Source organism: Talpa europaea, assembly GCF_964194135.1.
Source record: "Talpa europaea genome assembly, chromosome: 14".
NCBI classification, from domain to species: Eukaryota; Metazoa; Chordata; class Mammalia; order Eulipotyphla; family Talpidae; genus Talpa; species Talpa europaea.
The window spans coordinates 24721103-24736295 of record NC_140082.1 but is presented as its reverse complement, the minus strand read 5'-3'; the positions used below and the strand labels follow the sequence as shown (position 1 = coordinate 24736295).

General features: G+C 37.3%; 1 protein-coding gene across 3 annotated transcripts in view; it reads left to right on the top strand.

Annotated features, from left to right (window-relative positions):
* Nucleotides 1-15193, top strand: part of PLXDC2 (plexin domain containing 2) — a gene marked incomplete at both ends in the record, with an annotated part of 380548 nt that overhangs the window by 273638 nt on the left and 91717 nt on the right. For all 3 annotated transcript variants that reach the window (XM_084254370.1, XM_084254369.1, XM_084254368.1), the window contains one exon: nt 9723-9841. In XM_084254370.1, the coding sequence (XP_084110496.1) occupies nt 9723-9841 (119 nt within the window). The remainder of the gene's footprint in view (nt 1-9722; nt 9842-15193) is intronic.

Genomic DNA, 15193 nt, shown 5'->3' with positions numbered 1-15193 from the left:
CTTTGACAAAGGAGCAAAGACTATGCATTGGAGCAAAGAAAGTTTGTTCAATAAATTGTGCTGGGAAAACTGGGTCGCTACATGCAAAAGAATGAAGCTTGACCACTACCTCACACCATACACAAAAATCAACTCAAAATGCATTAAAGAACTAGACATAAGACCTGAAACCATAAAATATATAGAAGGAAATATAGGCAAAACACTACGTGATTTGCACATCAAAGACATCTTTACAGTCACATCACCCAAAGCAGTGATAGTGAAGGCAAAGATAAACAGCTGGGACTACATCAAATTAAAGAGCTTTTGCACAGCAAAAGAGACAATAACAAAAACAAAGAGAAACCCCACCAACTGGGAGAACATTTTTGCACCCAACACTAATGATAAAGGACTGATCACAAAAATCTGCAAAGAGCTGATGAGACTCAACAACAACAAAGAAAATAATCCAGTCAAAAAATGGGCAGAAGAGCTAAAAAGAAACTTCTCTGAAGAGGAAATGCAAATGGCCAACAGGCATATGAAAAAATGTTCAACATCACTTGTCATCAGGGAAATGCAAATCAAAACTACCATGAGATACCATCTTACACCAGTGAGAATGGCACATATTAAAAAAACTAGCAACAACAAATGTTGGCGAGGGTGTGGAGAAAAAGGAACTCTTCTGCACTGTTGGTGGGAGTGCAAACTGGTCCAACCACTGTGGAAAGCTGTGTGGAGATTTCTGGACCTACTAAACATAGAGCTTCCATATGATCCAGCAATTCCACTCCTAGGTATTTACCCAAAGGACACAGAAACATCAATTCCAAAGAACACCTGCACCCCTATGTTTATAGCAGCACTGTTTACAATAGCTAAGCTTTGGAAACAACCCAAATGCCCAAAAATAGATGACTGGATCAAGAAGATGTGGTACATATATACCATGGAATATTACTCAGCATTCAAAAAAGATAAACACATGCAATTTGCAGCAACATGGATGGCGCTGGAAGGGATCATGCTCAGCGAAATAAGCCAAAAAGAAAAAGAAAAATACAGGATGGTCTCACTCATAGCAGGAATCTAGAAAACTTAAATAAGGGACCAGGAAAATGAACAACTATAAGAAAGTGAAAATCAAAATCAACAAAAAACTATGAACCAGAGACACTTTTAGGGGGCGGGGGCGGGAGGGGAGGGATTGGGTTCAGAATGGGGGGGCTGCAATTGTATGGGGAATATAACAATAAAATTTATAAAAAAAAAAAAAGAAAAAAAAAGCAATACATTGACTTGATGTTATTTGTGATAAGTCCTTCCTGTTTAAAAAATGAAATAAGCATGATTTCTTACATCTGATCTTTAAGTAGAGGCAAGTTGAATAATATATTGATATTAAATTTCTAAAATTTATGGCTATGCAGGATGAACACACCTTTTGATGATAGAGGAGTCATTGGTAGTAAAAATATACTTAAGAAAATTGAGTTTTGACATGTTCGAATGTGTAATACAGATTATTAAGGTTGATCAAGTATACTAACAACATTCTATACTTACTATTTCTTTGGGGGATATAGAAAATAGTAAGGTAAAACCTAGAAAGCTAACACTAATAGCTATTTAATCTAAACAAGAAATTTAAAGTCCTGAATACATAAATGGATCTTTACATTTTATGTAAGGTATTAACTTTGATAGAGAAAAAGTATAGGAAGAAGAGACTTTTGAAAACTTCAAGACAGTGTTTTCTGTGTTTTTAATAATACAAAAATAGTATTTATTTACTCAAATGACAATTTTGTCTTCAAAAATAATGGAATAATTTGACAGAGACAAAGTTATTTCTACTTTTATTTTAATGATCAAGGAAGAAATATGCTAGGAGGTAATATAGACTTAATGGTGAAATTTGCTTTGGGGAAATGTGATCATTTTGCTAAGAGCAATTTTCTGACCAGGGTAATGAAGACATTTTACATGTCAAAGATAAAAAGAAGAACATTAAACATGGATTTGTACTCTGAAAAATACTTTTCAAATAATTTGAATAACACCAAAATGTGATCTAATATTAAAAAACTCTGAATGTTAGCCATAATAATTATTCCCCCTATTATTTTTAATAACTGTTAGAAATCCTCCCACTTAAAAAATAATTAAGATCCCAGGGCCCAAAATGTACAAGTAAATAATGAGTATACTAGAGTCAGAACTTAAGTCAGAAATTTATCTCATCCTTATTAGATAACCTGCCAGAATCTACCCTAGGAAAATATGAAATGATTTGATTAAAGTTGATAATTTTCCAGGCTTTGTCACTTACTGGGTAATATTGGGGACATTTACTCAGGAACATGTTTTTGATGATAATGACCAAGTGTTTTTATTTATTTAATTTGAATATTCAAATAAATCTTCCCTATATGCTCTCTCATACATCATATTCCTACACAGCTTTAATACTTTAATTTTACTTTTATTTGAATGACTTTTTCTAAGATAATATTTCTGTGAGTTTTAAAGCCCACAAATTTAAAAATGAGATGCTTCCAAATTTTATAGCTAGCCCAGATTACTGAAATCTTAACCATGTTACAAATACTAATGCACAAAAAATAGATAAGTTATAAAAGTCCTTTTACTGGAAAAAATAATTAGTACCTCATAAATAACAAATAGTAAAGTATGATTATTGCAAATGATCAGAAGCCTGATTGTGCATAGAATTGGAAAATTTGGAGTTGATAGTGATCTCAAGTGGCACTAGATCATTCCAATTGCCTATTTTTATTTGGAGATGAAAAACACATCCATCATCATTCAGATAATTTGACTGGCAAATAAATAACATGGGATGTTCAGTTCCAATAAGTGCATTTAGTGATATAGCTCACATGATCTGCCACAGAGCCTAGTAACAACTTCATCAGTTCATCCAACTTGAGTCCCTGGTTGTCTCTCAAACTTCTGTGATTGACCAAACAATCATCTTTGTCCTCAGTGGCTTCCAGGAGTTAAGGGTGAGCCAAGACTCATCAATGTCCCAGTGTCCCAAGGGAAAGATCATAGTCAGTATCCAGATGCACACTGATTTAAATCCAAATCCTCAGGCATCCACTGGGAAAGTATGAAGTCTACTAACTTCCAGGGAGAAACTTGGAGGCAGGTGTTTTGCCTGCTCTGAGTGCAGGTATTTATACCTGCAGGTATATATATATATATGATATACCAGCTCTGTGTGCAAGTATATTGCTGCAAGTGTATACATGTACCCATTTAGAAATATCTTCTTTGCTTGCAGTTATCTTGTAGAATGTGTAAGTGCAGCCTGTTGGCTATCCAAACCAGGTGATTTGGATGCCTATCCCTCAGATGTCAGTCATGAATTGGGGTGGGGGGTGTGTGGAGTGGGGAGCAGTAGATGTATAGACAAGTTGCCTCCAGATAGACAGTGGTAACTTGGTTTTATCATTAAGTGAGACTGGAAGGAGAAGGTAGAGGAGGTGACAATCAGCTCTTATGCCCTTTGGGGAAGATAACAGTCAGCAACTAGCTGAGTACTAATTAAATGTCAGAATTTCAAACAGCTGTTTGAAAGCACTCTCATCCTTCCACATAAATACTGGGAGATGGCCATTTTTGCCTGCTCCCCTGTGCTGAGCTCTGGGGAGGTGCCCACAGCAAGTTGTCTGCCATGACCATGACTGCTTAGCATTTACTTCTTTGTCCACTATGGTCCTATGCAAGGCCCATTGTCTATCAGAGCTAAGTGATCTTGGGGTCTGTCCGCCGGGTGACAGGCATACGTATGGACTCCTTCCAGAGAGGTGCTGGGACCTAGTTTGATCATTAGGCAAACCAGATGTAGAAAGCCCAGTAAGTGCCCACCAGCTCTTGGGACGCAATCAGCACCTAGAGGTGTGCGGTTTCAATTTGGGGATTTGCTCAGTGACATGATGTGTTGGAGTCACTCAGCTGGTTCTGAATTTCATCAGAAAAAAAGTTCTCTATGTATTGCTCTCCATTAGGTATGTCTATGAGAGGAGGGAAATATAGGAACCTCCTGTATCAACATCTTGGTCAAAAGTTCTCAGGTTTATGGGCCTCCCTGGTGGCGCAGGCAGTTGAGTGCACTGCTGTGCAGCTGTCTGCAGCCTCTGCGGTGCAGGTTCAATTCCAGGCTGCTTGGCCGGTGAGATACCCACATGGCACAGCAGACCTCTCCTCTCTTGCCCGCTGCTCCCCTCAGCTGTGTATTTCAGTCAGTCTGCCTGTTCTGTTCCCTGTTCTGTTTCTGGTGAATCCTCTCGCTCTCCCACACATCTGGCCTGTACCATGGTTCTTGTATAAATAAAATAAATCTTAAAAAAAAAAAAGGTCTGGGCCTCCCCGGTGGCACAGCAGTTGAGCGCTGGGTTGCAAAGCTGCCTGCAGCCTCTGCAGCACCAGTTCGATCCCCGGCTGCTCCCCGGCCACCAGAGGAGGGTCCCACATGGCGTGCAGACCTCTCCTGCTCCCCTCAGCAGTGTACTTCGGTCCTTCTGCCTGCTCTGCTCCCCACTCTGGCTCTGTTGAATTCTCTCATTCTCCCAAGCTTCTGACTGTACCCAGTGCTTGTATAAATAATAAATAAATAAATCTTTAAAAAATAAATAAAACCTATGTCTAAAAAAAAAAAAAAAGAAAGAAAAAAAGGTCTCAGGTTTGGGCCTCCCTGGTAGGCAAGGGGTTAGTCTAAAGCATCTTCCAGTGGGGACCCACAGCAAAGGGTCACAAACAACCAGACAAGCCCAGAAGGAAAAGAGCAAAATCAACATCAAGATAAAAGCTGCCATTGTCACCTCCCCACGGGTCTCACCCACATCTGTGTCACCCAGTCCACGACCAAAAGACAAGCGCAGTTTCTTTACGTGTCTCTAGGCTCCATGCGCCTCCTCCAGGTCTCCTGGCTCCATCCTGCTTCCTTCCTCAGTCTCTTCTCCAGCTTCTCCTCTTCCTGCTCAGCTCCACCCTCCCTTGGGTGGGGCAGGGAACCTCCCCCTTTCCTGGGGACCACCCTGTTGCAATCCCCCCTTTTAATTTTTATTCCACCATATCTATGGTGGCACAATCTCATGGTGTAATCTTAGGAGACAGTCTTTTTTAGGGTTACAATGTGTGTAAGAGAAGCAACAATTAGTCAGCAGCATTGTCCATGAATGTCCAGTATGACAGTTTTCCATTACTTGAAAATAGTCCATTATCCAAGCCAAAAGAAAAAAAAATCTGGAGCATTGGCCAAAATAAGATAGCAAATATATCAAAATCACAGGGAAAAAATGTAAAATGGTTCAACTTATGCAAAAACAAATTCTCTCAACCTTGATCCCAAACTTTAAAAGCATAGCAAAAGTTTGCAAATTAAATCTACTTTTAAACCATTTTTCCTATTTTTGCATAAAATCACAGGGCAGAAATAACTAACAGCAATTTTTAGCTGGCTTTGTTGAAATACTCCACACAGGATCAGAGCGAACCGTTGGCATCCGGTCGATGTAGACTTCAGGTACAAAGTTGGTCTCATCAGACTCCACCTGGGCTTTCCTCTTCTCGAGGGTACCAGGGCATTTTCGTTGGCCGGGTTGTCCAGTCCTGCCAATGGAGGCAAGCTTCCTCACCTTCTTTGGAGGTCTCTGGAACCCTACAAACAAGGCAAACAGGTTCTCCTCTTCTTGGTTCAGCTCTTTTTCAACTTTCTGGAAGAACTCCACACAAAGCCACACAATCAAACTCACGTCCAATTTTCTTGTTAAAACAGACAAAATCCCTATGGAAGTTATGCAAAAACAGACTCTGAAATAAGTAGCAAAAATTACTACCACTATTTGTATGCTGTGTTGGTATCAAGGGGAGAGAAAATGTGACAAGTTAGCTTTGCTGGGAAAAAAATTGCAACCTTTCTGCAGATCCTGGTTACTCAAAACAAAACAAAACAAAACAAAAACTTCGTGGAAACAAAACAAAACAAAAACTTCATGGATTCATGACAGAATGCATAAAAAATTTCCAGTATTATGTCAAAGAAACCTTAGTAAATGTCAGGTGTATTTCCAGGTCTATTCAGTCCTTTGTAGGAAAGTTTTTTACTCTCAACAGTTCCATCAATAGGAATCTGTTGAGACCTTTTCTCCCTAAATTTCCAGAAACAATTTCTGCAGATGTGAAACAATTGAATTATATAATATTACAAGGTGACAATCACCCTTGACAATTTACATACATACCAGATAATACTGTTAACATTTTGTACATACCAAAGTTTTACCATTTTCCCAAGTGACAATGCTTCTCTTCCAGTTTTACTTCATTAGGTAAAAGCCAAATAGAACAAATTCATGTAATGCCTTCCCAGGAGGAAAAGGAGAAACTTTGTGGAGTGTCTCAGGAGCTCTACTGAGGTTCCACAAAATTTCCTTGCATCAGTCAAATGACAGGCTACCAAATTTGTACTTGAATTTTGATTTCTGGGAAGCTTTGCCATAAATATCAGAAAATTAACAGAAACAACAATATTCAATCTCTATGAAGGCACCGGCTTAGTTCAGTAGCACAATGTTGACAATCAAACCATAACTTTTAGTTTTTCTCATAACTGGAGACTCTTTTTTTTTTCCCCCAACGTCTATGGGCACCATGTATACCAATTTGTTGATCACTGGAGGTCAAGACAGTTAGACACAAGGACATACAGACATACAACATGTAGACAAAGACAGTTTTTTTTTTTAGTTATGTCACGTGGAATATGTTAGGTAACTGCAGTTTTACTCCATAGGCTCAGAAAAAAAATGTCAAAGTCCAAAAAAATGTGGAGTGTTGCTGGCAGAAAAATTTCCAGTTGTCATCCTACAAACCTAAGACTTTGGAAATAGGAAGGAAAAGTTTTATTAATCACAAGAGTTACATGACCTTGTTTATCACCTTAGGGTTTTCAGTGTTGAAGACTTTTTATTAGAAGTCAATCCTGGGGTATTCTGTACAGCAACTGAAAGAATAAAAGTAACAGTTAACTTTTAAGCAAAAGGAGTCATCTCTTGTTAGCCACCAAGCAGGCACTCCTTGGGTTTCCTGGAATAGAACCTGAAAAAGCAAAATCAAAATATCAGTAATTAACTTTCAATTAAAAGGAGTCATCTCCTTACTTCTGTTAGCCACTCTGGGACAGAAGCTGAAAGAGCAGATTAAACATCTAAACACAGAATACACCTCCCCCACACTAGGGAGGGACAACAACAACACAGGTATGAAAACCTGGTACAGTTACATGATGCACCCTAAAGAGTGCTTTCCACAACAGACCTTCCTCAGTAGGAAGCAGAAACTTAGAATCTTGTCTTACACCAGCAATTGAACAAATTCAGTATTCAAAATGGCAAACATGCCCAAAACAAATTGTGTAGACAAAATTCACAGTAGCAAATCCTTTCAGACTCAGACAAAATCTTGTTAATTTTTCTGATCCAGACTTTGCAAAATTTAAGTTATCTCCAAGAATCCATCAAGGATACCAGTGATTACCAGTTACTGCTTAAGGCTACTCTTTCCTTAACACCCAGGCATACATTTGCTAATTTAAACACCACTGCTCCACAATTGGCTTGCAAAATCCATCAGGCAAGAGAGCAGGAAGTAGCCAAAGACAAAGCTACATACCACTGAAGAAACATTATTGCCTTTAGAAATGCTAACGAGACAGCAGAGATTACAAAAAGAAAGAAAAAAAAGTTCCAAAGTCCTAGCAACAAGAACCTCTGAATTTTACAAGAGCACACCAAGTGGCCTCAGACGCCATCTTTGATCTGGCCACATGGTCCAACGTACTGCCTAATCTTTTGAGTAAAACTGGCACAGAACAATTTCCACAAAATCAAATGTCTTAGCAAGTCACTACAAACAAATTACATACAGACACACAGATCTTCACAAAGCCCAAGCCAGTTTTTCAACAGCAAATCAACATGAAACAAACACACCGGAGAAACCAAAAATCACATTTGCGCTTATGGTAGCCAGTGCCATAGGGAAGCCCAATTTCCCCATGGGGCTGACTAACCACGGATGGCTCTGTCCTAAATCACATTGGGCGCCAAATCTGTTATAGGACAGGGAGAGGGGCAGCCCAAACCCCGCAAACCTGCCTATTCTAAATGGGTTCTGCCATCCGCCGCATCAACACAAAACACATGAGACTAATGGGAAGGATCTTTAATAAAACTAGGAAACAATACAGGTAAGGCAAAGAGTCTAGTTTCTAAATGAAGCGCCCAAAGTTACCCGTCCCCTCGTGGGTAAAAGTCCATCCATATGGGATCGGCCCAGAACAAGGCCCCAAAGCCTGCTACAAGTCTAAAGCATCTTCCAGTGGGGACCCACAGCAAAGGGTCACAAACAACCGGACAAGCCCGGAAGGAAAAGAGCAAAATCAACATCAAGATAAAAGCTGCCATTGTCACCTCCCCATGGGTATCACCCACATCTGTGTCACCCAGTCCACGACCAAAAGACAAGCGCAGTTTCTTTACGTGTCTCTAGGCTCCATGCGCCTCCTCCAGGTCTCCTGGCTCCATCCTGCTTCCTTCCTCAGTCTCTTCTCCAGCTTCTCCTCTTCCTGCTCAGCTCCACCCTCCCTTGGGTGGGGCAGGGAACCTCCCCCTTTCCTGGGGACCACCCTGTTGCAGAAGGAGGCAAAAAGTTTCCCTGCCCTTGCTGGCCACACACCACCTCCGTGTCTTCACTAATCAGGACCCTTCCTGCCGTACAATCTTGATTTTTTTCTCTTTTAATCAGATATTCACTGACCTGGGAAATAAGTTTTGTTCTTTTATTTCTGTGAGATTCATTTTCACTATAACTTTTTTTGCAACATGAATTGTTAGTGAAAAAGAGTTACATCAAATTTTTCGCTGATATTTGTTTTCTGTTAAAAAAAATAGAGAACAAACAATATTAGTTAAAAAATTGAATTCTCATTGGTGGCTATTGAACTATGTTTCAATTTATTTTTCATGTTAATTGTTTAAGTAAATGCTGGCAGATTGACTCATCAGAATATAATACATAGCACTGAAGATACATCCCAGTGCACTTCAAGGAGCTTCAGAAATCTTAGCCTGCGGCCCTTTAAGCTACCTTGTAGCCTCCTCCAAGCAATACAACAAAGACCGAAATGCAGGCATTCTGAATCAAAGAAAAAAAAAAATCCCATTAGTGTTAAAGGAATTTCTTCAGCGTGGGAGAGTATAATTCTAAGTATGGAAGAAACATTTTCAGGTCTTTTATAAGTGATTCTAACTTTCCTGAATGTGTTTTCTTCTCTCTCAGCATTTGTCAAATGTATTTGAAGTTATTGAGTCCACTTGGGCTACATATTGAAAGTGGCTCTTGGAAGTTTAAGAAAGCAGTGCCCATTAACATTAATGGACTTCCTAAGGCAATATTCCCCCATACTGGGCTCAGTATTCACCTCAGTATGAGGTTAGATTCTACCATGTATTTATAGAATACTCAATTCTTTAAAAGTATCCCAAATGTGATTTCAATAACTGAATTCCAATTAACCATATAAAATTCAAGTTACACAACTAGTAGATTTGAAGGCTAACTCACTGTTTTTGTGATAACTCCCCACCACAATTGATTAATGTATTTTTCTCATTTTATGTCTTCCATTCCAATGGAATTTATAGGTACAGCACTAGTGGTCCAGTGGGATCATGTTCATCTCCAGGATAATTACAACCTTGGAAGCTTCACATTCCAGGCAACTCTCCTCATGGATGGACGCATCATTTTTGGATACAAAGAAGTAAGTAATGTGTTAGTGATTTCCTTCCCCTTGACCTTGACCTCTATCTATTCTTTCTTCAAAGTGTCAAGAGGAGGTCATTTTACAATTATGAATGTCAAATCCTTACCTCACCTCTTGGTCTTTTTTTTTTTTTTTAAATAGAACATTTTTAAAATCTGAGTAACCCTATTTAAATTGTCTGGGCTTTATTTAGTTTTTCATTGTGATACCGTTGGCATTGTGATACATGAATTTCATAAAATTATTGTGTATTTTCTAGTGATATTCTAGTGAAATAGTGCCAAGAAAAATATTTCTAATTTGGAAGAATTTCCCCAAATCTAAATGTGATTGTATATATTTACATTTTCCTTTATCTTTTTCCTTGTCAATATCTGTAATTGTTTTGTCTTTAATTCCAAAAATATTTGTAGACATGAAACTGCTATAGCTCAATGACCCAATACTGAAAGCATTCTGGGACAGCTGAGTCCACAGTCCCTATGACCAATGTTCATTGCAAGCGATAGGAAAAATTAACTAGACATCTAAGTGACAGAAAGAATAAGGGAATTTAAACTTATGGTTTCTTTCATTTTGCCAAACTGACAAAGTAAAGGATGGGAATGTAATAAATTATAGCATTAAATTTAAAAATGTGTAAGCTGGAATAATAACATGTTTGTTTTTAAACTCTGTTGGACAGTGTAAGTAAGGGATGTCAGACAACCAGCAACATTTGTGGTAGAAAACAAAAACTGTAGCAGAAAAATTCCAGGGTTGGCAGATGTAATGTTTTAGGCATTTGCTGGCTATGAGAGAAATTTATGACAATGGGAATTAAAACTTGGCATTTTTACCCATAGGTTAATGGGTATTTATAATAATACAGAATGGCATCTTATTTTCAATTGAGGGATTCCCCCCCCCCTCCACCCAGGAAATGAATCCTCTGCTATTAAGAAGATGTTGATAATTTAGAAAGGACTTACTTAATCAAGTCTTAGGAAATATTTCAAGTCTATAATTATGTTTCAGTGAAACAGACAAACTTTCGGAAATCTCATCATCAGAATAGATGTTTTCACTTCTTTAAACAATTCTTCCATGTAGAATTATCATTCACTTGGGGCACTAATGTAACTAGACTATACTATAAGATTGATTCTGCTTTGTGCCTCCTTATTCAGCCTGTGTTTTGATACTACATCCCACCCTTCAATATCGTACTCCCTGGAAACTAAGAGACTGTTTCTCAAAGGGACTCATTCATTTCTGTTTTTCATTGCCCTCTAGTGAGTTGCTGGGGTTACAGAGTGAAGTTATCGAATGTTAGTTTTTGATACTTTTAACCAACATAGTCAAGTTTCTGGAAAAATCCAGGGTTACTAAGTCTAGAGTATTCAGTCTCACTTACTGTTGACTTCATCAAAATAGGGGTTCATGTTCATATTGTGGTCTCTCTGTCTCTCTAGTCTTTATTTTTAAATTTGTCATTTTTATTTTCACTGTTCTCAATGTGTATCTCACATGTCAGAGTCACAGTTTATTCTTCCTATTCTCTCTTTGTAGTGGACTTGGAATTTTTAAAAAATATTTCTTTTATTTTAATCAACAAAAATGTTCCATTATGGTTTTCCTGATTTTAGTTGAGGAATATTAAACTGAGAGGCAGTTGTTAACACTTTTTTGCTATTCCCAGACTATTATCCTATTGACCATCAGTCCCTCTAAAATCAGAGTTCTAAATAAATCATTTTTACTTCATTTTTGCTTTATTGTGTCCTTTCCTTGTCCTGGTTAGAAAACAGGTTGTTTTTTTTTTCCTACCTTTATGTTTTCCTACATTATATTTTGCTTCAGCAAAATATATTTGTAACATTTAGCACAATAAGGGTCTACTTGCATTTGGGGTGACAGTTAAATGCTCCTGGAATATTAGCTATGACCCTAAAACTTAGATAATTTATATTAAATTACCACTGAATTGTGATGATTGTTTGCTTAATTATAATAGATATCTGAAATTTCTCTAAAATACTTTCATCCCAAATGCTGGAAATGTGAATCAGATTTCTCCTGTCCTTGATGCTGTCTTAGTTTGTTCATGTTTTGAAGGTGCATGTCCTCTGTCTTGTTTCACCTCGCCTCTATTATATTTTCATTATTACCTTAGAAACAAATGAGGGAAAGATGTGATTTTTCTTGTGCCAACCATAAATATGATTATTTTCCTTTCACTAGCTGTTTGGAAGATCAAGGGTAATCATCGGTCTAGGAAAATGCAATTAAAAAGGAAAAGCTTATGTGATCCTTCTACGTGGTGACAGAGGGCCTATCATAGAGAATAGATTTTCCACCTGAGAGTCAGCTGATTGATTTCTTGTTTGGATCCCGTCCTTAACCCTTCAGCAACAAACTTTAGGGGAGTTCAGTAGAGAGGAACTTATATTGTTTATTAAATAAAATCACTTTTTAATCCTTTCTGCTATTTAAGTATTTAAGTCTAATGTTCCTTAGTGTAACATTTGCAGTGTCTGTGAAAGAACGGGTAGCTAATAAATCACCATTGCCAATTGGCCGTAGGCTTAAATGTACCCTTAGTGCATCTTTTGAGTTTCTTTGAAGACTATTTCTCTTTTTCAAAATGTAATGATCCTCCTTTCATGGCAATCATTCTGAAACTATTAAAAGATGAACACTTGCTGAGCTTGTGGAATTTATGGAAAAAAATAATTGAAGGAAATAAGAGGAGGAAGGCACAAAAGAACTGAACAGTGAAATGATTCATATTTAGACATAATCTGCCTTCTGTGGCTATAGCTATAGGCTTTCAACATGTGTTATTAAAATGTATATGGACCAAAGATGACATAGAATACTGATTATAAACTTTCAAGATAATTCCAAGAAAAGTTAGATAATTTTATATTATCATATTCATCTCTGTAGTTCAAATGCATAAAACATAAAGTTAAGTCTCCATGGTTGTATTTGATCTAATTAGGTTGCATTTTTGGAAATGTTTTATTTTTTAGCTATCTCACACATAAAGCCTCCTAATCTTAATTTCTTTTTCTTTTTCCATAGGGTAAAAACATGACAATGTGTACAGTTCTCCCTTTATAATGTTCTAACAATAAATGCTGTCAATAAAAATAAATAAAATAGTATGTAGAAGGATCAATAACTGAAAGGAAATAATTTTCAAAATAGATAATATGTCCTAATGCCCACGCTGCTACTAGCTGGTTATGTTGTCCAGGGGGTGGTTTATTTGATCTTTCTGGGATTATTTTCTCCTTCCAAGTTTCATTTTCATTTCATCCCTGAGGGGCCACTGATATGTTGGCCTCACAATGTGCTCTTACCAGGATCAGGCCAGGTCCACTTGCTGTTCTGATGTTCCACAGCCGAAGAGCTTCTTTGTCCCTAAGGTGAATGACCTTGTACATTCCACAAGTGAGCACACACCCAGAACACGGAGTTTCCTTATCACCTTTCAAGTCCTGTGGTGTTCATTCCCCTGCCATGTTTAGGGAAGTTCCCTTATCTAGCTATTCCCCAGATAAAGCCCCCACCACACTTTTACTATCTTGAACAATGTTTCTTCTATATGTAGCTCCAACTCTAATTTTTCAAGTCAGTAGTGGGAAATCTTTAAATTGAAGGTCCATTGATTTGTGGGTGTGCTTAAATTGGATATGTCGCTAGAAGTTTTGCTACAACTGGCTGAAAATTTTATTCATGGTGTGTTCTCTCCAATTTCTTCTTCAACCATTTTTTCTTTTTTACTCTGGATAAACACTCTTATAGAATTTTGAAACCCCTTTTTTAATATGGAAGCTGTTTTTACTTATCAACTTCATGCTGTTGCCACCTTCCAGATTTTCTATAGGATATGGTTGAAGAGAAGCGGGCATGAGAAATAGCAAAAAGGTATCTTTAACTTACCACTCTTTGTTTTCATGGTGACAAGGACACTGCTCAGAGGCTGGCATGTAAAAAAGTCCAGTAACTATAAGGTAAAAAAGAGATTGAAATAATTGTGTGAAATATTAATGATATTCATGAAAGCAAAACCATATTTATATTGTCAAATTTTACTGAAAGCACTTGTATTTGAATGTAGTTTTCAGACAACTAAGCACAAATACTCTGGACTATACTCTGGATTTTATGTGTTGTTTTGATAATAATGGAACATGACTTTTGAAAATGAGATACCTGATTAAGTTCTGCTGAAACCAGATCAGACAATTTAAGGAAGGTAATGTTGGACGTTAAGGGCTGAATGCTGGTGAGGATGAATAAAATTGTAAGCTTTGAGTTTTTAAATATATGTATCTATTTAACTACTAGATGCCACATTATTGATTAACAATTGAACGAAATGAGTTTAGAGTAATTCCTTTCCAGTTACCGTCCAATCGGCATATGATTCATACTTTGGAACACATACTAAGCAATCAAGCCCTTGCTGCGATGCTGTACTGCCAATTTGATAGATAGCTGGGTCCATAATGGAAACAAATGAATGTTTTGGCGAGGTTTGCAGGGCCAAACAGGGCAGAAAATAAAATTCCATTACCTCTGACTAAGCAGCTTGCTGTTATCTCCCTGTTTTAGAGACAGATGTAAAAGTTTACAAGTTGGTATCGTGTTAGGCCCTTACATCCTGGAGAATGAATTTGTTATATGGAAAGGACATCTTCTTTGTCTTTGGATCATCCACAGAAGGCCCTTGTGTTCTGCTCTACCTTTGCTTACTTCTGTCATCTTCTCTGCCTTAATTCTGTCTAGTTAATGCACCTCTTTTATGCCTTTATACTTACTTTCACTATATTATTTATGGAAAACTTTACATGTAAGTAATAAACTTATTTATGCCTTGTGAGATGATATAAAAATTAAAATACCTTAAAAAGAGTTTATAAATGTCTGTATAAGCTGAAATGAAAGCATATTTTAACCAGTGTTAATGTTCCTTTTCTGTAGCTATGCTGTCAAATGAATGTAACTGTAAAACTCATTCTCAGAAATTTATGATTCAATCCAATTCATACAGAGACCCAATGAAAAGTTAGCTTTGCTTAAATTTTAAAAAGGCAGTTACTATAGGCACTTGAAAATAATGAAGCAATTTTTTTTAAATCTTCTGTGAGTTTACAGTTTGTACTGTCAGAACTTCCTGATATCCTCAGGAACTAATTTAGGAGATAATTAGTAAAAATTTGTAGAAAGGATAAAAAATAGTTCCACATAAAAGCCATATTTTTAGACTTTTTGTACTTCAATATCATAGTTGGCCATGGCTCCGTTGACTTGGCTACACCCTGTTCTTGTAAATAAAGACTATTCTGTACAATA